This window comes from Aythya fuligula, chromosome 4, assembly GCF_009819795.1.
Source record: "Aythya fuligula isolate bAytFul2 chromosome 4, bAytFul2.pri, whole genome shotgun sequence".
Classification (NCBI taxonomy): domain Eukaryota; kingdom Metazoa; phylum Chordata; class Aves; order Anseriformes; family Anatidae; genus Aythya; species Aythya fuligula.
Genome location: NC_045562.1, coordinates 68641506 through 68668047, shown reverse-complemented (window position 1 = coordinate 68668047; position 26542 = coordinate 68641506). Strand labels below are relative to the sequence as shown.

The window sequence follows — 26542 nt, the reverse complement described above, 5'->3', positions numbered from 1 at the left end:
TCTCGACACATGATAGTTTAGAACTTTTGTTAAGACAAACTCACTTACTATATGTTTCAACAGAAAGCTCAGATTCAGTATCTAATACTTCTGAAATAGTATTTAGATAGTATCTGCATTATAGGCTTCATTTTGTTGAGGAGACTTGTACTAAATAGAAAGGCATAAATTTACAAAAAACAACAAAGCAGGGGGAGGGTAGGTCTTTTGGAGAGCAAAATTTAAAAAAAAATCGTTTAGCATGCACTTCCAAATTCCTTTATACAGCTTTTTGTACAAATATGTTCTTGACACAGCTCCCCAAGTTCTTAAAATTGTCCAGCATTATATGCAGAATTCAGGATGTTCATTTTCCCTGTGTGCTAAATGTTACTCAATGCAACAGCTGTTCAGAGTATCAGTGAAGAGAAAAAATGTATTTCAAAAAGCTGATACTGTATTTTTTAGCTGGCCATAGTGTTCTATCTTTAAAGAGGATTTCTGTACAGTACAGGACATCTAAGTTTACCAAGCAGAAAAGAAACAGGAAAATGAAGGATTTGAAATACAGGGGGAACCTGAGAAAGTTCTGCAAAACAAGAAAACAGGACAAAGTGGGTAATAAAGGGTTGTCTAAAAGCACAATATCGTATACAGAACACAGTACCCACTGAGTGGAAAAATGCCTCTGAAAAAGCACTGAGACATTACATTAAAAGGAGCAGAAAGGAAGCAGAAAGAGACAGAAAGGTCAAGTTATCAGAGGCCACTATTGCTACTGCCAGATAGACCCTGTCAGCTTTAAGAGCTGAGCTCACTGACAAAGTTAGTCATTTACAGCGGACCTGTAGTACAACTGATGGTCTGAAGTCTTTCAAGCACAGAAGATATAGGTCACAATGAAATTAAGTACACAAGTAGGCAGAAGATGTCAAGACTGAAGAAATACTGGTACTCCTGAAGCAGATCCAAAGGTCCTTTTTCATTCTCCCTCCCATTCATAGGTAGCATAACAGAATTACCAGATTTTACAGAACTTTACATATGCAAGACAAACCTACCTCTAATGCAGGTAACAGACACAGGGTAAGAATCATTCCCCCTCCAGCCCTCCAGAAACAACAGCTATGTAGGTCCTGGAGATGCTACTATTTATTGTAAAATCTACTCACAATACATTCCCAGAAAACTCACTGGCATCAAGTAAGGATTCTTGAAAAAGGCATCAATATGAATTTAAGTCAAAACTGGCATAATATTTGAAGAATGGCTAGCCTTATTTTCTTTAAATAGTTCATAGACTTACCTTAACAACATTATCTATATCAATTTTGCCATCCTTGTTTTCATCTAGTGCCTCTGCAATCCTAGTTAGCTTCTCCTCTGGAATCTTCTGGATTTGTTTCATCGCATTAATTAGCTCAGCAATACTGATGAGATTCTCCCTAAAGAAGCAGCACAATCTCTTTACAGCAAGCAGTTACTCCAGAAGATTAAAGGTCATAAAAGACAGTACTGAAAGTCACTACACTGCGGGTCACTTGTCAAACATTAAATAATTATTCCTAACCCTGAACAGAATGCAAAAAAAGAAAAATGAGTTACTGATCAGCAAAGCACGTTTCAAATTAATCTTTATCTTTCCACAGAAACTCACACTCTTGGTTCCACTTTCTTTATTGCACGAATACAGGTGAAAGTTTAGCAGTTTCTGTGCTTCCTAGCCTGCATATCTAACGCCCTTTGCACTCTCCATTTATCAAAGGTGCAGTGTCACACACCTGTCACCCCTGCGGATTTAGGAGAGGTGGGCCTACACAAAACAACTCAAGCATGCAGAAAAAAAGCACAAAGTCACAGGAAAGCAAAAGCTTGACAACTAATTGCTTTTAGCAACTTGGCTATTTCATTAAAACAGGCTTCATTTCCTCATACCAAAGAATACACTCTGTAAAGGAAAGGACTAAACTTCACATTAGAACTAGATTTCAAGTGTTCCCAGTATCTGCTTATTCATCTCATGAAGTTGTCTGTTTCCTGCAACCTGAAACCTCTGCTTGTTTATGCAGTTTTATTAAGGAACCATCTTCCAGCACAGGTCAAGCTGAAATACAGGAGACAGTGAGCAGAATAAATATTAAATAGAAGGGCTTTAATGCTCCATACATGCCCCTAATCTCTAAGCACAGAATGATTTTTATTCAAGGGCCATTTCATTTTCAATGAAAATCAGGTAGAAGAAATTCTTCACTCAGAGGGTGGTGACGCACTGAACAGGCTGTCCACACAAGCTGTGGATGCCCCATCCCTGACAGTGTCCAAGGCCAGGCTAGATGGGGCTTTGGGCAGCCTGGTCTGGTGGGAGGTGTCCCTACCCAGAGCAGAGGATTGGAATTAGATGATCTTTAAGGTCTCTTCCAGCCCAAACCATTCTATGATTCTCAGAATGCCACTAATTATCCTGCACTTTTGCTTCTATGATTTTTCATGGCTACATAACAACTGCTTTGACTTAAACATTAAAAAACACACCTTTGGCAATTAAGTAAATGTTCAAACTTACCATTTTCAATTGTTAATAAATCACATACAAAATTGAAGTTCTCCTCCCCAAAGCCATGCATTAAATAAAGCATAATTATATTCAATACAAGCAGATGCTGTATTTTATTTTTAATTTACAAATTTGGATGGTTTTGATCAAGAACCCTCTATAGCACCTTTCAAATGGCCTCCTTAATCTCACAGAAAATCTGAAACAAATGACTACTTGCCCTGGGGACTGGAAAAAAAACAAGTTTGCAAGGAAATGAAGCAAAATCCTTATTTCCGTTTAGGTTATACTCTTTGGAAGCTGGGAAGCTTAATGAGTTACACAAAATTGTGCAAGCACAAATTTTAACACTGCATTTATAACCACAAATTGAAAATTGTCACAGTTTATTGATATCTCATTGTCGTAATAAGTAACATATGACTGTGTAACATGTCACCGCCTGAAAGCCTCTAGTACCATCAAGATTTGGGGAAGTGTTGATAAATGAAGTTTCAAATGAGAATTGTTAGCTTTTACTTGAAAGGAATGATCTTTTATTTGGGATAAACTTCTTAGTCAGACCTCTCAAATACTAATTTTACCATCACATTTGCAAGTGCATCAAAATTGAAATGAAGCAAGTCTTCAGAAGGGAACCATGTAAAATTACCTCCTTGCTTCCATTAGATCTGTTCCCTCATTTCTCTTCAAGATGTTGTCTGCTTACACCAGACAGAACAGATTTTATTGTTATTTTTCCCCTCATTACATGTTCACTACTGAAGCAGAACATGAATATGCTCACCATACTTCTGCACAGTTTTTCAGTGACACAGGGCAAACATACTGGCTGAGCAGCATTGCTGAAGGCATGATGATGCACCTGCACCATCATTAGTGCCACACGTGTTACAGATGATATGATGCCAATCAACATCCTGGCTTTCAGAACCCCCCCCTTCCTGACAAGCACCCAACAAAATTATACCTGTTGCTTTCCTATCATCACTTCAACCGTATCTAACGCACTGCAGAAGAAAAAAAAAAAAAAAAATCTATGGGACAATTTTGTTAATTTTGTTTTTAAAATAAATATCGAGATTTTAAACAACTTATTTTCTAAGTCTTTTCTAATCAGATTTCAGACATCAGAAAGACTTAAGATGATCAGTAAGAGATACATTCAGTGCTCTCTAGATACTTACCCAGCAGGAGGACTAGCACCATCATCCACCTTTACATCCACTGTCTTTTGGTTTGTCTCCAACTCATTAATAATTTTATCTATCTGACCAATCATTCGGTTCACCCTTTTGGTCAATCGCTTGCTTGCCTTTGACTCTTCCACTACCTCTTCCTGGCCAGTCTTAGAGAGCTCCTTTATTTCTTGCAAATCCTGAAAGAAATGGTCACAAGAAAGAAAAACATTTCTGCGGGTCTGAATTCTCTACAACAGCCACTACTAACCTAAGAGATGAGCATTTCAAGTGCCATTTAGCACCATTTGTAAACAAAATGACATACAAAGCCAAAGTGAAATTAGAGCAAACTCTTAGCACTGCAGCCATTTTCATGCATCCTTTAGATGTTACTTTCTACAGCCTTTGTAATACTGATTTACTCATTAACTCAAGGCATCTGTAATAGTGACATCTATGCTTGACAAGAAAGAACTGCAGCATGCTCAGCACATGTTATTCTGGTTACACTAGAAATAAGAGCAGGAAAAGAACCCTCACTTAGTGGAAACTACTCCAATGATTCTAACTAGGCTTTAAACACATTGAGCCAATAAAGCTCTGCATTGTCCCATAAAGCAGTATAGACCTCAATTACTCAGCTACCAAATGCAAGCTAACAGACATCCAAGATAATCTTTGATCATGCGGGGTCATTTATACAAAAACTGATAATAAACAGGAATTCTAAAAAAAAAAAAAAAAAAAAAAAAAAGCAAGCAAAAAAATCAAACACTTCCTTCCCCACTTTACCTCATTATATTCCTGGATATCACCCTTCAATTCCTCAAGCTCCTCCTTTTCCTTTGTTAGTGATTTCTTCTGTTCCTGCAGCTTGTTACAAGCATCACTCAGCATGTCAATCTCCTCCTTAGTTATTTCCTCACCCTGTAACAGAAAATATATACAGATCAGTGAAAGATACGTGTGTATTTTCCCCAAAACTCTAGGAAAGGACATGCTGCAGATTCTTTTTCTATATTCAGAGTCAACATAGTACAGACTGGCATTTTGGAGCTAATGCTCCAAAATCTAATCTTAAATACTAAGGGAATTAGTTGGCCATGGTACTTTCTAAGCACATTAGTAGCAAGACCAGGTAGTATGATTCATTATGTGTGTTTTGGCTATTTGAAGTCCTATACCTAAATGTCTCATTTAAAAGTTTTTTTACTTCCTTCTCTGCTGAATGGAAAACCCAAACTGAGAAATGATTCTGATATTATATACAGGAAATATTCATTACACAAAAGATTTTGCAGAACTAAGTTCAGGAAGCTGAGCTGGAACAAAATGATCTTCAACAACTTGTGTAATGATGTGTATGAACATCCATGGTTTGTGACGTCTATTTGTCTTTTAAAATGCCGAGAATAGAAATGTAACCCCTAAACAAATACATCAAAAATACAATTTAAAGAATTATTCATTAAAAATGCTAAAATCCCACGTTAGCAGGCACAGTTAGGGTACTGCATTAGTCCTACCCGGATACCAGCTTTTGTTCTGAAAAGACTCTCAGCCATATAAGCAGAGTACAGAAAGACACAGGCAAACAAGGATGCCATAAACATATGGGATGATATGCTTTCAAGAAACAACTACGGAACTTCTTAAACTATGCGTTCATGCCCTTTGAAACTGAGTAGATAGTGTCCTGTTACTGTCTAAACATCAACCTTGCTTTTGATTTTAATACAGTAGCAAAAAAAAAAAAAAAAAAAAGCAACTCAAAAAAAATTCTTCTGCCTAAAATAAAATTAGTCATCTTCAAGAAGTCAGTCTAATATTTTTCCCTCAACAGGTAACACTAATGTGGAAATAAGAGTTTGAAATAAAATGTTTAATTCCCTTAGTTATTCCATTTTATATTATCTTTACCTGAAATAAATCTCTCCCAAATTCTGCTGTTACCATTAATATCTGTTTGGCAGCAGTTTAAATTAAACACATTATGTTATAATAATAGCAGGTAGATAATGATAGTGTCCAGGAAGTAGAAGCCAGTCAATACTGGTGTACCCCAGGGGTCAACAGTATGCCCAACACTTCCATTAGTGACCTCTGGGATGGTACACACTGGACCCTCAACAAGTCTGCAGACACAAAACCAAGAGGAGTGGCTGGCAAGCCAGAGAAGCACTGAAGTCTCCATCCTTGCAGATACTCAAAACCAAAATGAACACAGTCCTGGGCATTCCTTCCAGCTGACTCTGCTTTGAGCAACAGGATTGGGCTACACAATCTCTACGTATACTATTTTATGGAAAAATGTTACAAACTCAAGAAGAACATGAAAACGAACCTCTCCAATCTTCTACAGCAGTATTTTAAGTTATGCAAGAGTATAACAATATTACAAGTTTCCTACATTTTCAGAACATCTATTTCATATCATGCTATTGTCAGTAATTGCAAAACTATGGCTAGAGTATTTTAAATGTGAAATGCCTGTTCCACAGTCTCAATTTCTTAATTCTCTTAAAAAAAATAATCTTGGTTTGGTATTCATATCCAGAGTTGAAAGAGTAACTCTTTCGAAGAGTTCTCTAAACTTATGCTTGGAACCTATTCTCTTCCCGAATATATGCAAGCCTGTTCTTTATGACCACTTCATGAGAGCTCTGCTGAAAAGCATTTGGGTAGCCTCAACAGACAGCAACATGATCACAAGCCAGCAGCATGCTCTGGCAGCAAAAGCTAACAGCAACCAGGGTCAAAATCAGTAGATTGACGGGAGTGACTATGCGTCTTTACCTGGCACTTGGTATGCACTTCACCTGGCCACATCTAAACACTGCACCCAGTTTTGAGCTCCCCACAAAATGACATCCATAAACTGGAGTGAAGATAAAGACTGCAAAAAGATTCAGCTAAATTCTGTTTTTGTACAACCTTTTTTTTCAATTTATCCAGCCACAACCAAGCCAGACAGCAAACAGTTACCTGACTAACAAAGCATGCTCTGATGCAAAGCATACAAAGTATGATAATCCTAGAAATTAACTTCTAACAGTGGTAGGAATTATGTTCAGCAATATACTGAAGAAATGGCAAGAGAATATACTACAAATTTTTATAGTATACATATAGTGCACATATCTGCTTAGAAGAGGAAGTCAGTAGTTTAGTTCAAATCTGGGAATCTCTGTATTTAATCCTTTGGTCTGAATTACACCCTTGAAAAGAAACAAACACTCACCTTTACCTACTCTTGTCCTCACCTTCCTTATGTTAACTACATATACATATATATACACACAGGTTTATGCATTTATAAATATGAAAATTTATGTATTATATATATAAACATGCATAGCTTTGTTATGTCTGTATCCAGTGCAAATGCCCCCCAAAACAGGCATTAGTTTCAATAATACAGATAGATAAAGGAAATACTTCATGGTTACACATTTTCAATCACGTACAGTTTTCCAGATTACCTTAATGCCTTCCAGTACAGGTGCCGTGTCTTTCAAGGTCTCCTTATCTGCCCTTGCCAGTTCTTGTTCACCATCCATAGCCATCTGACTTTTAACTTGCAAATCAGCTGGTTCAAGATCTGCTGCTGAGTCCACCTCTTTCTAAATTTGACGGACCCGAGAAGTTTAATTAAACAAAGATAATGTTATCTGCATTAGGATCAGCAAAGAATGGCTTCTTAAAATAGAAGTAGTTGCCAAAGCAGATGTAGACTTTTTTATGACAATGCTAAAAAAAATTGCAATATATCAAGTGGTTGCATATTAAAATACCAAACATGCTTAATAAACTGTGCCTGTGAACAACTGAGGCTTTATGCACTCAGTAAGCCAGCCCAGCAGCAGCGTTTATACTCAAGTACTATACCAAGGATATCACCTGGTTAATGACAAATAGAGCCAAAAGCAAGAACTAAATTTACAGTAATGAAAAACACACACACTAAAAGTCAAAATTAACAAGAAAAAACACAAGCCACCATGCCTTTTGCTAGAGGAATAAATGGTTTCTTTCATTACTCTGATTAAGAAGAGAAATCAGAGATACATAAGGCAAAGTCTATGTTTCACAGTGAATCCTTCTGTACTGTATTCTGTCTTAATGTTTTCCCACCTTTTTTGCACGTAGACCTAAAGTCCAGTTTACTGCAGACAGTGTGTGGAACAGAGGCAATAACCCATAACATGCTGCTTTTCATCACGACACTGATGTTTATTTCTCAGCAGTTGAGAACAGAACTTACAACTTGAAGGGTTTCTTTGGCTTTCTCTGCAGCTTCAGACATTCTTTCCAACTCTTTTTCTTCATTTTCTTTCCTGATGGCTTCTTCCTCCTGAAGTGTTGCTTCCAGTCGTGCTTTGTTATCTATTTTCTCACCTTCAACTTCTGCCACTTTGACTTGAGCCTCTTTGGCCTAAAAATAATGCAAGAGGTCTATAAAAATCTCTCTCTTTCTACATAACAAACAGTCTGTATACCGTTACTGAGATAGGTAGTACAGGTATGCTAATGAATGCAATTAAAACACCAAAAAACTGTCCTATTTTTTCCCCCATTTTTCAGAAAAAGATTATTCTTTCTCTGAAAATGAGAGCTTTCCATTCTGAAAGTGTAATACATTCTTCATTCTCTTTCTTTCAAGATCACCAATAATCTATTCAAATAATTTCTCTCTTTACAAAACATTAACATTTTCACAGCAAAAGACTGAAATAATTGGTTTTCCTGAAATTGTCTTGATTACAAGTCTTGCTTTTGCAGTTTCTGAGTTCCAGTTTCTAAGTTTATCTAACCCTACGTAAGTTTGGTTCATGGCCTCTTTGCTAAGGATATTCTCAATTAAGAAGCTAATATACAGGGATGCATAGAATACTTCGTGGTATGTTGTATAGTAGAATAGGAAACAGTTTCAGTCTCTGAGTGATCGTAATAAACCATCTCCTGTTATTTATTAATTCTTAGAACAGTATCACAGAAGAAATTGGTCTCATATAGATTTGAGGGTAAACAATTTAACACTAAGTGACAAAGAAACAGCACAGGACAAGCAGATCTAATTGTAACACTGGAGCAGAAAAATACAGTAAAAGCTATTACTGATGGCAAGGTTTCTTGAAGTGTACCTTTGCAACAAAAACCACAAACAGCTATGTTAAGAGGAACACAGTTGTGCATCTATTTTCAACTCCTGGCTGAGTTTAACACTGAATAAATCCAAATTTTTACACATCAGGTAAACCAAGAAAAATAGCAAAACACCATACACTTAAGAACTACGTGGTGCGCTAATAACTGGATTTGTAAACCACATAAAAGGTTCCACTTCTGAAATATAGAAACAATAAAAATCTGCCTCAAGGATCTCCACAGCTGTTATTGCTCTTAAGGTAGAAATGAATTCATTTCAAGTGATAACTAACCTCCATTATGATAGGAAAGATGGAATTCACATAAAAAGCACCACTAGAGAGAATGACTGATTTTAATAGATCTTTCTTCCACAAACCGGAGGTATTTTTCTAGCATTACTGTTCATAACACATATACACAATTTGGTGAAACAAAATTTAAGTCCTGTAAGAGAATAACGCAACTTTATCCATACAGTCTGCTTTTGGCCAAAGTCACACTTGGATCTGTAAACCTACATAACAAGTTGTTTTGAAGATAGAATTAATTTTGATACGAGCAACTGAGCTCAGCCATGACAGCTTCCAGATCCAACAAGAAATCAGTAAGTCAAGAGCCATATCCCAGCCTGTCATGTCTCAGTCAATTTTCAATGGAAGATTGTAGATATGTGACATTTATGAGTATTTCCACCTCTGTTCTTCATGAAGTGGAAAATTATGATCAGCAGTTTCACCTTTCATTCTTAAATGTGGCTTGAGAAATTTCATCTACACATGAAAAGGTCTGAATTCATCTAGAACAACCACCAATACCCAGAAAAAGAAATCCATAGAGCAACTCAAACTTCAACTCCATGTCTTGTAACATAATCAACATAGCAGCAGAGCCTGCAAACACTGTATGCATTTTTATATTGCCTACAGTGTAGTTTGGATTTTATTCAAGTAAAAGTGTATTGCATATATTTCTATACTACTGTCTACCCTCATGCAATGAAATAATGCTTTTCATTTGCTTTATTCTCAGGCCCCTCCAAATCCAACCAGTGTGTTCCAAGGCCACTCAAATAAACCTACCCATTTTTCAGCTTTTCAAAGAAAAGAATGAAGAATATCTACTGCTCTAAACAGGATTTTCAGTGATGATAATGAGAGTTAGTTATGAACTGTATAAATCATACTTACAACACTCTCTGGTAGTGTCTGAAGCGTTGTTTTGAGCTGATCAGCTGGAGAAAGGGTGTCTGGAAGATACATGGCTCTGGATAAAATTAGCAGTGAAGTAGGGATTTCCTGGTTCAGGTGCAGATCTAGCCACTATGAATACAATACATAAAACAGAAACCTTCAGCTTTTGGATTTCTTTCTCTTTTGACAAATCAATTCAAGCATATACACAAGAGTAAATTCTAATTTTTATTACTAGTTATCAATCAACATCCTAGCACAGGAGCTACAGCCTATAAGCAGCAAAAAATTAAAGAGAAATTGCATTGAAGAGGTGTTTGAAGAAGTATTTTGTTTGAAGATGTACAGAATATTTGAGGAATTATTTTGTTTCTTATGCATCTTCCTCTAAACCAGACAACCAAAAGACAAAATTTATTTTCTCTAAGATATACTCAGATAAAAAGTGTTTTTTTTTTTTTTTTTTTTAGAGTAATACAGATAGTTAACAAGACAAAGGGGCAAAATTAAAAACATATTTAAGACTATGTATGTATTTGCATCATCAAAACATCATGGCCCAGTTAAAAACCAGAAGCTACTATTTACTTATACAGTACATACGACAAAAGCTTATTAAGGAGACTGTTTTAGCCCTGCCTTTAATAAGAACAGAATCAAAATATCTTATCAGAATCATAACAAGAATCATAGCTAGCAATTAAAATTAAGCCTGGGCATTCAGTGTTGCAAAAGCATACCTGTTTAAGCTGTTCTTTGAGACGCTCCTCTGTCACACCAAGGGCTCTCATTCCTCGTGCACGGCACGCTGCCTGCAGCTCTTTAACAGTCAGGGTATCAACTCCTTCTTCAGCAATCAGCTGCACAGAACATAAAATAAACTCAACATGTAACAGCTCAAAAATGAAAAACAACCATCAACGTGCTCCCAGAAGTCTTTTTTTTTTTTTTTTTTTTTTTTTTTTTTTTTTTTTTTTTTTTTTTTTTTTTTTTTTTTACAATGGCCACTAGAGGCTGCTGTGATAACACAAAACAGCCTGCACTTCTCAAACAGCAGTGAACATTATACTGTGATCTTAACAGCTCCATCATGGTAATGCCAATTTATCTCTGAGTACGTATTTCTATTAGCTCCTTCACAAGTTATAGTTTCACAAAAATGCTCTTCTTTTTAATACGATTAATTTCATTGTAATTAATGGTAGATAAAAAATGGCAGGTTTTTCTTTAGAGAGACATAAGATTACAAAAACTCTTGAAGCCTTTTTAAGTTAGCTCAAAAAAAATTAAGACAAAAACAGGAAAATACTTAGAAAAAGTTTACAGAAATACACCCAGTCTTACACATAAACATTATTAACCAGTACATATTTCAAATGACTCACTTTGTCATCTGCTTTTATACTTCTCAGCCTCATAGTCAACTGGAAACGGAGGAAGTTATTTGTCCCAATTGATTGAAGTTCCAGCAATTTACAAAGTGCCACCAGCTGAGGCCTGGTAAGATTGTCCAGAGTCAACTCATCTTCAAATAGTTTCGAGAACCTTAAGATCTCTTCATTACTGGGTCTTTCGCCAGTTTCCCTGATCTGTAAGAAAAACAAAGAAACAAAAAGCCTTTCAAAGCAAATTCCATGCTTGGACATTATTTTGAACAATAAGAATTGATCTCATTTGTCAGGTACTTTGCCTCAACTTTCGTAATAGGAAATAAGATATAAGGAAGTCATGTTTTTTGTTGTTGTTGTTTTTTGTTTTTGTCTTTTTTTTTTTCCAAAAAATAAGCGTTTACTATAAAAGACAATAGAGTTGATGGTGTTAACAGTTCCCAACAGCACTGCATAATGCACTTAGCTAGATAAAATCAATCAAAACCAACAATTAGATGCATATGTATACTAATGAGTAGTTCTCTCTGAATTGGCACTGCCTTGAAATATCTCAAAATACCTAAGAGAAGTACAGAAGAACAGTTGCTACGGAAGTCATGTAGGCAAGTATTCTTTCTGGTACCATGTTTAGTGAACATAAAGCATGTTAAAAGCATCAGTCTGTTAAGATACACTGAGAAGCATGCCACAATTTCCAATTGTAAATATTTGCAACATTGGGGTCCCTATGAAGTGATAATTTGGGAACTTGCCTACCTAAATCCTCTCCACAACTGCGACTGTTACAATATTGTTTTGCTTCAAATTCCTAGCTGTTCTGCAGCATCTCAATGCAAACACGCTTGAAGTTACTCCAAAGTATAAACCACTATCTGGCAGAACACTGAATGAATCTAGATGGAAGGATCTATGTAAATGCTTATACAAATGCAAAGTTAAGTCTTTACATAATGTGTACTTCACAGTAATTAAATTGAAATACTAGAAGCAAAAATAACAGTTTAAAGCAGGAAAAAAATCCTTAGTCTCATCAGGGCATAGTAGAACTTTGTTATGTATAATGCTGTTGATTATACTATTTTAAGTATACCATTAAGTGCTTATTGGCGATATTACTGAATCAAAAATTTACAGAACCTAACAATCAAAGACTAACTTCCAGCCACTTAACACCTTCAGTTTAAAGAGTAGATAGACAAAAATTTCCTAATCCCTCTACCCTTTTTAAGCCCTGCAAACATAAGTTAACTTATAGTAAGTACAGTCTAAAATCCTAATATTACCTATATAGCCTGGTTTATTGCACCTACTTGTTTTAGTTAACTCAACTCTTTTAATCAATAGCTGATTAATAAAAGATAAAGATTTGGATGGTTTTGAATCCATTAACTTCCCGGATGGCTGGGTAGCAGAGAAACTAATTCTGAGAAAGGAAGGTCAAAGGCCTTGTTACTCCGTATCACCAGCTCCTTCAACACAGGAGCTAATACTGGAGCCTTAGGAAAACATTAAAAGTATTTTCTTCTTTGCTTAAAGCTGAGTTTTGGCAGAGACAAAATACGTAGAGAAAGAGGGAAAAAAACACCCTATTTCTTTAGAGTGCAAATTGACACTTCATCATGAGCTACAAAACAAGACAGTTCTGAAACAAACTTGTTAAAGCCTGTAATCAGTGGATCCTGTAGAAGCAAATACTTCAATGCAGAAGCAGTGGGGAAACATTTAACCTTCTTTTTACTCTGACATTTATTTTCTAGGATGGTGAAATGACATCAAAGTTCGTCTCCATGGCACAAACGAGAAAGTTATGGCTGTAAAAAGCACACCCACACATAAGGAAAGCAGGGCCTGAAGCTTCCTTTTAGTCATCACAGAAGCTTGGAACTCCCCCTAGCAAAAGTGGAGTGATACGTCATTAATTTCCATAGAAATTAACCCCTGAATTTAAATTCTTAGTCGTTCTTTCAAAAGAAAATGAAATGTTTCAAATATGAATCATGGCAGTGGCATGCTCCCAGAGTCTGCAGAAGGAAGTTTTAATGCTTCTGGTACTAGTCATGGTAACTAATCACTTGAGATTTTCTGCAGATAAAAAAGGACAGAAACCCTTGACTGCAAAGCAGCTTCAAAGTACATGGACTTTGCAAGCAGATACTGGCACAAGTTGCCAACAGCAATACCATTATTGGAAGTACCCCACTTGCTGCCATCAACTTATTACCCCACCCTTTAAGAAGTTTAGTCTCTGCACTCACAAGCAGAAAAAGCTCAAGCTAACTAACAAGCCTTGAAAAGCTCAGGTCTCAAATCCCCAGGCTTGTGTGTCTTTTTCTGTGCAAAGGGCAAGACCCCCTGTCTTTGCTTAAAACTCTCAGCCATTCCTACTCTCCTCAAGAAGAGAGATGACACTTTTACTTTCAGAAAAGCACCTGGCAGCAGCAGATGGTCCTTGTCTCAGTTGAACAGCCCCACAACTACAGAAAGCAGAAGTGTGAGTGGACTGAGATGAATCCTATCCTGAGAAGATTTATGAATGCATTTTTCTTCTCTCCAGAGAATACCTTACCTACTACTTGGTGAAAGGAAACAACTATCAAACCTAGCGGCGGTCAACTTATGAGGGAGGTGTTTGACGTGCAGTCTATGTTCCAGCAAGTGTGATAATAGAAAAAACTTGTACCAAATATAACACCCATATTCTAGCGAAACCCTAAATTCTAGTCAGCATCTCAAAGGATTTCAGCTGTATAGAAACTGTGTTAAAAAAAAAAATGAAGATAGGATTAAATATGACAAAAAAAGAACAAACTTTACATTTCCTCCAATGACTTTTAATCAGGTACTTAGGAAAGAACTATTTGTCTTTGCATTTTAACACCCAGTGTTCACAAAACCAGGCCAAAAACTACGTGTAAACACTGCATACGTACTCTTTGGGATGTCAGAATTAACTCATTAACAAAGAGATAAGATAAGAACGCAAAGAAAATGAGCAGAAGTATATTCCTTCTAGAATTAAGGAGAGAGTAAGAGCATCAGCTAGAATACAAAAGCTAAGAACAGTGAAGTATTACGTGCAAAAAAAAGAAATCTATCCTGAAGAAAATCCTGCTCTTTCAAATCCAACAGAACAGGTAGTTGATGATATGTAAAAGGAAGGAAAGGGAACTGCCAATTACCACAGACCAAACAAAAATATCAAGCTTTTTTTTTTTTTTTTTTTTTTTTTTTTTTACCTTTTGAAAGAAAGTTGAAAAATCTTTTGTAACATTTCCTTTGGCTGCTTTATTTTTTAAGGCCATCTCCTCAATCGTGTCTTGAAGGAATTTAGCCAATTCAAGCTTTACTCTCAGTTGTTTCTTCAATCTCTCCTCCTGTTAAAAAAAATAATTTGGTTTTAAATGTTCATTCCAAAGATACAGGCACTAAATACCACTTCTTCTGCCCTCAGACAAGTTATTTGCAGTGCTTAAATCACACAAATTCAGGTTGAACAGCGCAAAGCTCCATAAAGCACAAGGTGCAATGCCAACAGAGTGGAGTACAGCATGAGTGGCCTCACCCACTACTACTAACATGAACCCACCCACTTAGGAACAAAAAAACAGAAAGTAATCAACTTTGGTTTGGCTAACTCCCAACTCTTGTATCCAGGTCACGTTCTACTTCACACCTCACCCAAAATAAAAGGGGGATTTATTGCAGAATTAGAACTTAATAGTTACTTAGATGCAATATACAATTCCCAGTGATTGACTGTATCTGTGGCTCACTGGGAGGTCACTACCTACAAACCTCATGTAATTATTCTGTGTTCTGATACAGAGAATTTTTCAGGGTCTGAGGGAAAGGGGAGAACGGTCTGGTTGCTTTTACAAAGCACTAAACAAGAAAAATTAAATGAAGCTTAGACCAAATGATATATATGAAGCTATTTAAAATACTTAGCATAGATACAAAAAAACTTGCATCAAGAATAAAGACAACCAAAGACTGACAAATGTAATGCAAAGTGGAAAAAAAGTTTTGCAGCTTTCGTTTCTGCTCTGTAACAGTCATAGAAAACAGATACCAAAAAACAAATAAATAGAAAAAACAAAAACAAAAAAAAAAGAGAAGCTAACACCCTTGACAGCTAAGCAAGCACCTGCATGTACAAAACAGAAAGCTAGGGTGGCGCTGGTTCATTCCTAGATGTTAACAGCAAAATAATCAGAACAGCATCAAAAATACACCCCAATACTGACGAAAAATATCTAGTAGTCCAAACAGTAGGTTATCTTTAGTAATAACCTAATATTGGTGTTGGATATGGCTGAAACATAGTTTAGGTCACACACTAGAATGTGAAAAAAAAAAAAAAAAACTCAGAAACATAGTTAGGCCTATACTAGGATCATCTGGAGCAATCATCCTAAAAATCCCTTCACAGCCTCAAATGTATGTCAAGTTTTGCTGCTCCTATGTAACTTCTGAGCATTATTTTCTGTTTTTATTTGACAAAATAAGAAGCTTTTTTCCTGCTTTTATTTAATAAAACTGTTTTCTCTTCCATATATACGACAAACCAGGAAACTGAAATGCTATTCTGTTAATTACTGCAGCACTGTTTACTTTACTATCCTGCCTGTGGAACCTTATTTAAATGTGTAGCTACCAATAACCCTCAAGTAGATTTTTCCATTCTGTATCTCTTAGTACCTTATAAAATTTTATTTTGGCTTAAAAAAATATTTATTTAGTAATAATATACTTTAATTTTACATAGCAATATAAAGCCTTATAAATCATTAGAACAGCTTAATAACAGTAAGTTGCCAAATATTCTTCCTGAAATTGTTACAGAATAAAATAATCTGTAAAATAAAATATGATCTTAACTAGAATGATGCATGTATTTTCCTGCTCACTAAAAATAATTTTAAAAAAGCCATTACAGCTTTTGTTGGTTATAAAACTATATTAGCTACAAGAAAGCACTTAATTAACTTTTAATTAAGAATTAAATCACGGATTTTGTTAATAGGATTCCCCAGACATGCACAGCAGGCATAAAGTATGTTCAGGTAACATTTAACAGGCAAGCTTTAAGTTTTTCCAAGCAAAATTGAAACAAATTCACTTACTTACCTTTTTAGACTTTGTCTCAAATGTAGAGGGAAGCATATTAGGGAACAACTTAAGAGCTACTGGAAGTAAAAATTCCATAAATGGGACAACGAGAAAAACTAGGAAAGGAACCAAGCGGAAGAGGTCAGCGCATATTCGAAGAAACTGGAAGAAATAAAAAAAAAAGTGTATTGATAAGCAAAATGTTATATATTTATTTCAAAAATACTCTGTATTAGAATCAAAATTACCACTTAAATATAGCTACATTTGCCAGAAAGGAAATTTAAAATAACATAAAGAGCGTGAAGAAGTCAGGTTTTAGTATCTTTTTCTTAAAGTTGCTATATACTACAGAGTGCCAGAGTTTCTGCAGTTTTCAATGCTATAGAAAGTATTTCAAAAGCCTCACTGTGTCTCAATAGGATTATTGAACAAGTATCTCATTTAAACCTCTTAAAAGCACCTGAAAACAGGAGGTGGTCATTTGTTGCTGTTAAAGCTGCTTAACTTCTTTTATTCATCTTTATTTGTGCTCCACCACTTCTTACATGCATGAGCTACTATGGACTAAGTAATCAAGAATAAAATGAAAGATCCCTCCCCCCTGGCCTTATAACAATTGTAATGTACATTTAAATCCAGGGTAATGAGCCCAGCTTGGTAGATTTTTATTTTATTTTTTTTTTTAAGTTAGGGCTTTTCTAGAGCAGTAATCCCCCTGAAGCAGGCAGATGCATTAGTTACTAAATCTTGAACTGCATGAAATAAATATTGCCCTTTTGATTTCTGTACACCCACAAGCACATGAATTAGGCCATACAGTCTGTAGTCATATTTTCAGAACTCTGAAGCTTAATAACTTGGTTTATATTGGGGGAGTGCAGATCCTGCTTGACTCTGTCTCATTTCATAAAGCAAATAAGCAGTTATTGGGAATAATGGCAGTTCCTAAATCAGAGACTGAAGGCCAAATGTACACTACTGCCACAGCACTGTCAGTCAACATCATGACTTAATAAATAGTTATGATTGATAAAAACTAGCAACATAAATGCTATTACACAAGTAAATATATGCTTCTTCCTTTCTTTCCCTCCCCAAAACTGATGCCAATCCAGGGAAAACAACAGCAACAAACAGCCCGTACAAGCTGCGTGCTGCTGTGGAACCACTTTGTAGAGTACAAAACCAATAAAACTTTAGTCGCCGTTTTCTTGGCATAAAACCACCCCGAGATCTTATATATGATTTAAGGAAAGCACACACTTCTCAGACGCAAAGTTAGACATTTTTTGCTGTATGAAACGAATTCAGCTTCCCAGAAAGGAAGCTTTGGTCCATTGTTTACAGATTCAAACATGTTTCCATTCATTCCAACAATAGAAGATAAATGAATACCAGGGGGTTCAAAAGGATGTAAGAAAGTTCAGAAGAAAAATTTAAGTCATACAGACAAGTATATTTTCCCTAGAAAAAGTTCAAATGATTGTACAGAATGCAATGCAGTGGTCCTATTTCTATCCAGCATCTATTTTTAGATACTGAAAGTATTTGTATGTGGTGAAATCCAAACCTAAAGAAGCAGTTTTACAACTGGATTAAGCTAACGTAACACTAACCCGAGATAATGCATTAAGTCATAAATGTGCACCAGCAGTCCCAACGTGAAGGCACACCACTGATCCAGCTAAAACTAACCCATAAATACATACGCAGACATGCAGAAAAGGATTAGCACAAACTAAAAAGGGGTGGGGTGAAGCACTTGTATTTAAGCACCAAGCAGGACTGGCGACTTCTGCAGCAGCACAGTCCTGGATCAGCTTCCATAAACCATGAAACTGCATGAAACTGAAAGAAAGACATCTGTGCACATAACCTAATGCAGTGGTGCATGATTACACACACATTGTTTGGCAGTACAGCGTGAAGGACTTGTGACTGCTCTATCTGCTGCTGCAGCTCACATACTACACGCTCCCCTTTTTTTCTCTCCCCAGGACAGGAGGGTCTGTTAAGGTTGATATACTTACCACAAGCTCTGTAGTATCTGCCATCTAGCCTAAATGACCTGAGCTATCCTGCTGTAGAAAGCAGTTTTTAAACAACCAGTGCTGTATTTTGCATGCTTTCCTTCTTCCTGACTTATCTCCTAAGCATACAGAAGTGACCCTGTTGAGTCCAAGCCCCACCAGCAATCGTACGTGGAGAATTTTGGGCCTGATTTTTGGTTTACATAAGCAGTAGTTCCCTTGCATTAGCCACGCTGCAATTGCTTGTTAATGTGGTTAGATTACTTGGCTATCTTTCCATTATTGCCTCCAAAGAGGAAGGAAAAGGCAGGCAGAAATAACTCATTTGTCAGTTTGAGTGAAGATAAGATTTTTCTGGACTGTCGGTTCATGCACGGTTAAATACATTTAAAGCAGTATGTCCTCCAAATATATACATATAAATATATTTAGGAATATATATACTTAAGAAGTCCAGGAGCAACATTTCTGTGTTTTAGACTTCTTTAAATCAGTCTGCGTTTAAGGCTAAATTAAAAAAAAAAAAAAAAAAAAAAAAGCTGCTAAAGAAAAATAAAGGTTTAAAATAAGCATGTGCAAAGGTTTTGTTCAGCTATAGGCTGTTTTGCTCTTCCCTGACCCTAGGTTCAAAGCCTACCACAATTTTATTTCAGAAACAGGACATCCTCTACCTCCACACCAAGAAAGTACACAACCTTGATTGAGAAAATCACATTGCTGTAGTTCTTAAAACTATTTTTCCTACAGCTTCCACACAGACTGTAGCATCTCTTTGTACATTGTAAGAAGAGATGCTACATCAACGTGAACATCAACTTATACCTGCACAAGAAACTCCTATTTTATTTAAAATAGGAGAAAGTGCTCTTCTGCAAAAAAAATAAAGTTCAGGAAGGCCAAACGCCACTAGAGAGCTATGAGAAAGACAGTTCCGTGGTCGCTAACTGGCAGTACTAAAGAACAATCAGGTGAACAAACCCATCTATTGACCAAACAGTGCATGCCTGTCCAAAGATACCATATTAATTCTATAGGTTCAAGCCTTCTAGTACTCAGTTCTGATCTTTCAGCAGAAGCATTTCCATGGTATTCGTATTTTTCTCTCATTTGTATCATTTCACACAACTATGGCTCAGCAAACACCAAAGATGCAGGAAAGCCAATGGTTCCAGTCCTGCCTTGTGGAAGATTTTTGATTCCATTTTAAACCATAAATTAACAAGTCTCACTTGGTTTTCCCAATATCCCAAACCTCTGAACAAGGCAGCACAAACTAGAACTGCCACTTCCTCAAGTCCCGCTGTCCTCACTTCCCCCCCTCTCCTCAGCTGCTCTTTCTTCACAATACACAATCTCCTCTTCTATGTCAGCACAGACTTTTAAATTTATTGCTGAGCAATGCTCTGGCTGGATCAGCTGCCAAATGCACTCTTGTACCAGCAGAAAGTAGTGTGAAGATGCTGAGACCAAATACCATCAACCACTGCTGCTGTAGCAGGAGATGAAAACTGATACATATGCATTTCTGTCATTTGTCTAATCCTGCAAATATAGGAAAAGAAATGTTTCTGCATACTTCACTGAACCGTGATACTTTCAAATTGTCCATGAAAATGGTCAATTGTTAATCATTACTTCGTAAAATTAGGTACATAACGAGGAAATACTTGTCAAATTCATCAAATCAAAAGTTTTTAGTGAACACGCAGGGAGTTACTAAAAGGAGGAGGAGGGACGAGGAGAGAAATCAACGCAGCAATTTTAGTTCTAGGAGCAACACCCAACAAAAAGAATGAATTCAGTTGGAAAAAATTGAGCGATCAGTATGGTCACTACAATGAAATTGGTTTTCACTCAGTACCTGTCTCCGTTCTCGACGTGACAGCGTATTTCCATGAAGGATTCTCCAGAGCATCCTTGCAGCTATTTTTGTGTCAATCCATAGTAACCGAAAGCCATGGTAATAATGCTTCAGCTCATCCACAATCCTCTGTCCAATAGATTTTTTCACGACTTCCACCTCCGTTGGACTATATACAGGTCCTCCTTCCTCCAGCTTCTTGTTTTTGTCCTTTAAGGACTTCAGTGACTTTTCAACTATGGAGTCATCTTGAAGGGAACGCGAAGAATGCCACCATCTAACTGGAAGATATCGGGGACCTAAAACACCTATGGCTGCTAGGGGCATCCATGAGCCAGAAGAGCTCATAAGAGTAAAGTACGTTCGTTCAGATCCTCTAGTCCAACAACAGTAGTGGTCTTTTTTGGAGTATGCATAAACAGGAGAGACACTAGTGCAATATTTAAAGTGTACAGTCCTTCAAAAGAAAAAGAAAGCATTCAAGAATTAACAACAGATGCTGCATCAGTTGAGAAATATCTAACATATGTTTTAGGAAAGCCAAGAAAACCTACGAATCCCAAGACCGGGATGTCTAAATGTTTAGCTTTACTTCATGACAAAAAAACAGGCCAGCAAAAAAAAAACAAAACAAAACAACAAAAAACAAACAACTGCATCTACCTTAAACTACTTTGAAAATGTAGCTTATTTTACTCAAATTAAATAAAAAGCAGCGACCATAAGTGCCTTCCATTTGAAAATAAATCTGTAAAACCATAAATAACATAGAGCCCCTTCTATTACTTCTCCTGTTTGAAGGAAACACTGGAGAGATCACAGGCTGCAGACTTGGGACAGGTGCTGCGTTAGGGGGTGATTAGCATCAGAGAAATCCAATTTCATTAGAGTTCCTCTTTGCCTATCTCCATGCATCTTGTTTCCCTTTTTCAGCAGAAACTTTATAAATGAAGCTCCACCATGGTACTGAGGTGATGCATACAGGAGCAACGGTCTTCTACCCTATTAAGAATTTTGTTCTTTTTCTTTTATTAAATGTAAACAGAAGACATTATTCAAAATCATTATTTACACGCACATTAGAACTACTCAATATATGCAAGGAGGCTCATATTTCGCAGCTTTTCAGAAAAATACGACAAAATTAAAACAGCAAATACAATATCCTACATTGTATATATAAAATATAGATACAGTACCCTGTATAGCAGCTACCTACTGTTGCGGTAGGTGTCCAATATTACAAGGTAAAGCATTAGAAAATTCAAGCAAGCCTTGTGAGCCAGGTCAGGAACGAAGCACGAACTCTGTCAACATCCAACTCCGCAAGTGTCTTAAGAACACGTAGCAGCTGGATTCGTTTTCAGAAGAGGTCATCACTTCCTAGGAGAGCCTCAACCAAGGCTGTACCATACAGTACACTGCCGTGGTTTAACTGAGATACAACTCCAGTGACTACATTCCTAACTACCAAACCACACGTTTTAAGTTAGATTTGATTGAATGTTTCCTCTGTGGAACCCCCCAGAGGAAGTACACAAGGAGCCCATGAAATCCCATTACGCCCCTTGGAATCAGTCAAGAACAAAATATTAATATTCTATTTCTTTCACAGCATGAGGGAAACAAAAATGGTCAAAGTGGGTGAAAAAAGGAAGATCTCACTTTCCTTCTCCCCCTCTCAACCAGGCAGACGAAGAGTAGTAAATACTCAGACTTCTTCATCTGTCTGTAACATAAACTGAAACTGATGTTTTGCACATTTTTGTCTACAAGAGTGAAAGCTGCATTCTATTATAGTATACTAACTGACAATTTGGTACAGCTCTGAGTTTAGAAAAAAAATCGTATTTACTCACATTTTGTTTGTCAACCTCAGGGACGTACAGCTTAGACATGCCCGATCCCCTAAGTTACCTAGAAAAACACCAGTTATTAGCATTCATTCTGAAATTCAGAAAGTCATTTATCCATAGAGTGAATTGTTCACGAACATGATTGTAAAAGACTGGTCTTACTAAGAGATAGCTACCAACGAAAATACAATAAAAAAGGTGCTTAGCAGCAACTGGACTTTCTTATTGTAAGCACAACCACACTTTAGATGATTGTGCACAATCACCAACATCCAAGCAAGAGGGGTTTTATGCTTTGACAATAGCAATGTGATGTACTAAAGCCTAAGAACCTCATCGTATTTCAGCAGAAGCCAAAGCACACGTCACAGTCTCCTCCTTTCTCTCAATCTGTAATCCCCTGACTCAGAGGATGAAATGGAAAAACAGGTGGGAAGCAATTCTGTAACGTGGCTGGCATCCCCAGAAGTGTTCAGGCAAACTGTCCATACATACAGTCGAACTCTGTGCAACATGAGGTACTGCTGCAACTTGTTAAATTGCCTTAACAAGCCTCTGAGTCCTTTGGACAAGCAACTGCAACTCATAAAAACCTCACTGAAAGCAAAAGTAATTTCTGCATGGTTCCACACCACCACAACACGAGATGATCTGGATGGATTATCACCTACTAATTCTGGACAAGGCCAAGAGATGGCAGGGTATGAGGGTGGTTTTGAAGGTTATCGGTCAATTTTTCCATCATCAAAGGTATAACCTATGACAGAACCTGAAGTAGAGAGTTGGTATTTGAGGAAATGCAGCACTAAAGCCTTCCCCAACAACACAGCCTAATTATTACAGGCAAAGAGATACCTTCAGAATCAGGTAGGGCAATGAAGAGGCACGGAAGGAAGAAGAAAAAAGACAAACTGACTTACCAAAGAAATATCCCAGTAATTTGGGATTATCACGTCCCATGCTCAGTGGGCTTTGATGTCATTACCACACAAGCTACGGCATTATCAAGTCAAAGGAAAAGGATTCACCCTTCTCAAGTTACATCAAAGTTTAACAGGTAACTACTATCACTGCAAGTAAAAGCCAGTCCCTTCTGGCTCATAAATCAAGCCCTGAGAGGCTGAGAAGACATTCTGAGCAAAGGCTGAATTTCTCGACCTGAGAATCAAGCCATCTCAGAAGGATGCCCCTACTCTAAGGAACAGCTGAGCAAATCAGAGTAGTCAAAATCTTGACGGATGAGCCCCAGCACTGTAATCTGTTTCCTTACCTCGGTGCCAGGAAGCACACAAAGCCTAAATTAGCCAAAAACTGCACCCACAACAACAAAAAAAAATGAGGCCTACTGGTAGAGGACATTACCTTTACAGACAGGTGCACCTAGAGCAAAGGGGAATGACATGGAAAAGATCAAAGCTGACTTGGAGTTTCTTAAACAGAGCTCACTACCAGCACAACCCTTTCACTTCACTTATCTTTATTTTTCTTCCAGCTAGGATCCACTCATTCTAAAGAAGGGGACAAAGAACAAAACTCCGTAATTACCACAAGAAAGAAAACATGCTGACTCAAACAATTCTTGTCACACTGCCATTCGGAGTGTGAATGGGCACGCAAAATGTGGATGTGACTGGAACAAGCTACAGAATAACTTCATTTCAACCTTGCTAGTTCTGTCAAAAAGAGCTCTTTTTGGCCAAGTCTATGTTCTAGCCATGTACCTAAGAGTGACCCAGCTCTGAATGAAAATACACACCTGGTTCAGAAAAGAGCAATGTCCATACTCCTTGCTTCTAGGTTAAGACACATGTGTCTGAACAAGGTGAACATAGCTCACCGTACTCAACACTTCATTTAAGAAACCTCCATTAGGGGAACTTGCTTTGGAAGTAAGAGATGCGACAGTGGCAGACAAGCTACACATAAACATATTCCTTGTGGAAAACAGGTCATCAGAAAGTTTGGTTTTGTATTTCAGTGGAACATCAAAACCAAGGTTTTAAACGTAGAATATCTGTGCTCTGTTAACTGCTGGGAGTTTTTTAAAAGAAAAGGCTAACATGAAGTAAGTCCCTACAAACTACAAGCCTGCAGTGCTTAACAGCTTGATCTTTACAAGAACATCATTCAGGATTCTTACAAGCACTTAGCTTTAACTTAATCTTAGATTACTGACATGTAAAGCAAAGAAGATGAGCTAAGTAAAGCAAGACACTATACAAAAAATGATACAAAATGATGTGTTAATAACGGACTAACACTCCGATTAAGAAGTCCTGGTTATACCACGAGCAGAGTACGTTACAACACACAAGCGATTTGGCTTTACCACAGCATTTCAGCAGATGAAAGTTTTCATCTGGGGTGAGATTTGTAACAAACAACAATGGAGGGATTAGTGGCATTTCTTCTTACTCTATGCCACCAGAGGAACCAAAGCTCCCACCTACTCTGAAGGTGCACGGATGTGTCACTTCCCCGTTTTTAATAAAACTGGATGGATAAGAAATCCCAGCTGTTTGCTCAGGCCACTGTGCAAGCTCAGCCTAAATAAATGTCTTTATAACTACAGCTAAAAACAAAACATGAGGAAAAGAACCACACTGACAACTAGCAGGAACTATCGCACTTCAGCGCTGGCTGTAAGCAAGAAGCTGGCTGTTATCGAGGCCAATAATTGGACGTGTGGCCGCCGGGGCTGCCAGGAGGTGTGTGTGCAGGCAGCCTGCTCTGACAGCCGGGGCTGTGTCGGGCACGGCTGAACCTCGCCGTGAAAACCAAAGCAGGGCTGGAAGATACATAAACTGACAAATTAGTTGGATTGCTGAGAAATTATACTGATTAGTGATGGAAGCTGTTATGGCACGCTGGGTTTTGGGTTTATTTCCCAGATCTTGCGAGGCCACTTGGAAGAAGCCAAGCTGACATCTCCCTCACGACAAAACCCCAAGGAAGGGGCTGAGGGACCTCCCTCATGGACACAGCGGAGCGAGGCCCACGGGCTGCAATGGGAACAACGTCAGGAAACCGGGGATGAAAAAAAAAACAGCGAAAAAAACACCGGGGCTGCACCCCCTCAGCCAGCCCCAGGGACCCCCCCGGGCGTCGCCGTGGCCGTCGCCGTCCCCTCCCTGCCTCCTTCCCCTCCCTCAGCTCCCCCCGGCCCCCCCCTCAGCCCCGCCGGGCGCCTCACCGCTGGGGGCCCGGCAGCGCGGCAGGCGGCGGGCCGGCCGGCCGCAGGCGCGGAGCAGCACGGACGCCATCTTGGCGGCGGCGGCCTAGCGGCGGGCTGCCGGCCTGCTCATGGCCGCCCCCGGGGCGGCTGCCTCCCGCCCCTGTCCGCGGAGGAGCGGGGCACGCCGGGAAATGTAGTCCTCGGCACGGTAAGGCGCTGGGGAGGGACGGGGGTTGTAGTTCCTCGGGACTACAAGGGAAGGGTGTCGCGGTGCGCGCTGGGAGATGTAGTCCGGCATCAGGCAGCAGCGCCGGGGGGGTTTGGTGGGGTGGATTTGGGATCCCCGAGCCGCCCCCGGGATCTTGTGGCTCCAAAAGGCTGCGGTGCCCTGAGAGGATAGCGGCAGGTCACGGAGCGGCGATGTGACAGAGCCGGGGCCGCCGCGGGGTTCAGCCCCCGGACTCTCTTTGCCCCTGCCCAGAGCTCACAGGGCTGGTGGCTGGCTCGTTTGGGGCCAAAAACCGGCTTTTTGGGTAGCGTCAAGTGCTGCTTGGCAGCATGTGCGTGTATCTCAGGACGTGACGGAAAAAACACCTTTTTTTAAATTTTATTTTCCTTCGAGCTTTAAAAGTGTATTTTTTATTAAAATTGTACATAAAACAGTCAATCAGCCAACATCATTTGCTAATTAATCCTCATTAATAGTTGAGCTGCTGTAGCGTGTTACTGTGCAAATACCCACCTACTCCTGAGCAGCATTAGCATCTGCTATCAAATATTCAATAGGTACTTTTCTACAGCATTAACCACTGCCATTCGTTTTGCTGAGGTTTTAGTCATACAGACACGGAAAACAACCAGGATTGAACCGCAGAAATTATAATTTCATCCGAGAATAATGAAATTGTGAAAATTAGGAATACGTGGTTTGGGTGGTAATGGCTTCCTTGTTCTAAAAAAAAAAAAAAAAATGGGGGAAAAGCTGCTGTGTTTTTCAACAAGATGGCTGACACCCACTGCCAACAAGATGGCTGCCTCAAGGACAGGTCTCCAAAAACA

At 38.2% G+C, this 26542-nt stretch overlaps 2 protein-coding genes across 2 annotated transcripts in view; one reads left to right on the top strand and one right to left on the bottom strand.

Annotated features, from left to right (window-relative positions):
- Window positions 1–25601, bottom strand: part of LETM1 (leucine zipper and EF-hand containing transmembrane protein 1) — a 29744-nt gene extending 4143 nt beyond the window's left edge. The window contains exons 1-13 of the mRNA XM_032186372.1: window positions 25502–25601; window positions 22312–22369; window positions 20453–20909; window positions 16577–16720; window positions 14683–14820; window positions 11441–11644; window positions 10796–10915; window positions 10053–10184; window positions 7979–8149; window positions 7197–7337; window positions 4507–4641; window positions 3721–3911; window positions 1286–1424 (exon numbers count right to left, since the gene is read on the bottom strand). Of these exons, the coding sequence (XP_032042263.1) occupies window positions 1286–1424; window positions 3721–3911; window positions 4507–4641; window positions 7197–7337; window positions 7979–8149; window positions 10053–10184; window positions 10796–10915; window positions 11441–11644; window positions 14683–14820; window positions 16577–16720; window positions 20453–20909; window positions 22312–22369; window positions 25502–25571 (2100 nt within the window). The 5' untranslated portion in view covers window positions 25572–25601. The remainder of the gene's footprint in view (window positions 1–1285; window positions 1425–3720; window positions 3912–4506; window positions 4642–7196; window positions 7338–7978; window positions 8150–10052; window positions 10185–10795; window positions 10916–11440; window positions 11645–14682; window positions 14821–16576; window positions 16721–20452; window positions 20910–22311; window positions 22370–25501) is intronic.
- NSD2 (nuclear receptor binding SET domain protein 2) overlaps window positions 25594–26542 on the top strand; it is a 106277-nt gene continuing 105328 nt past the window's right edge. The window contains exon 1 of the mRNA XM_032186366.1: window positions 25594–25691. The gene's annotated coding sequence lies outside the window, so the exon portion shown is untranslated. The remainder of the gene's footprint in view (window positions 25692–26542) is intronic.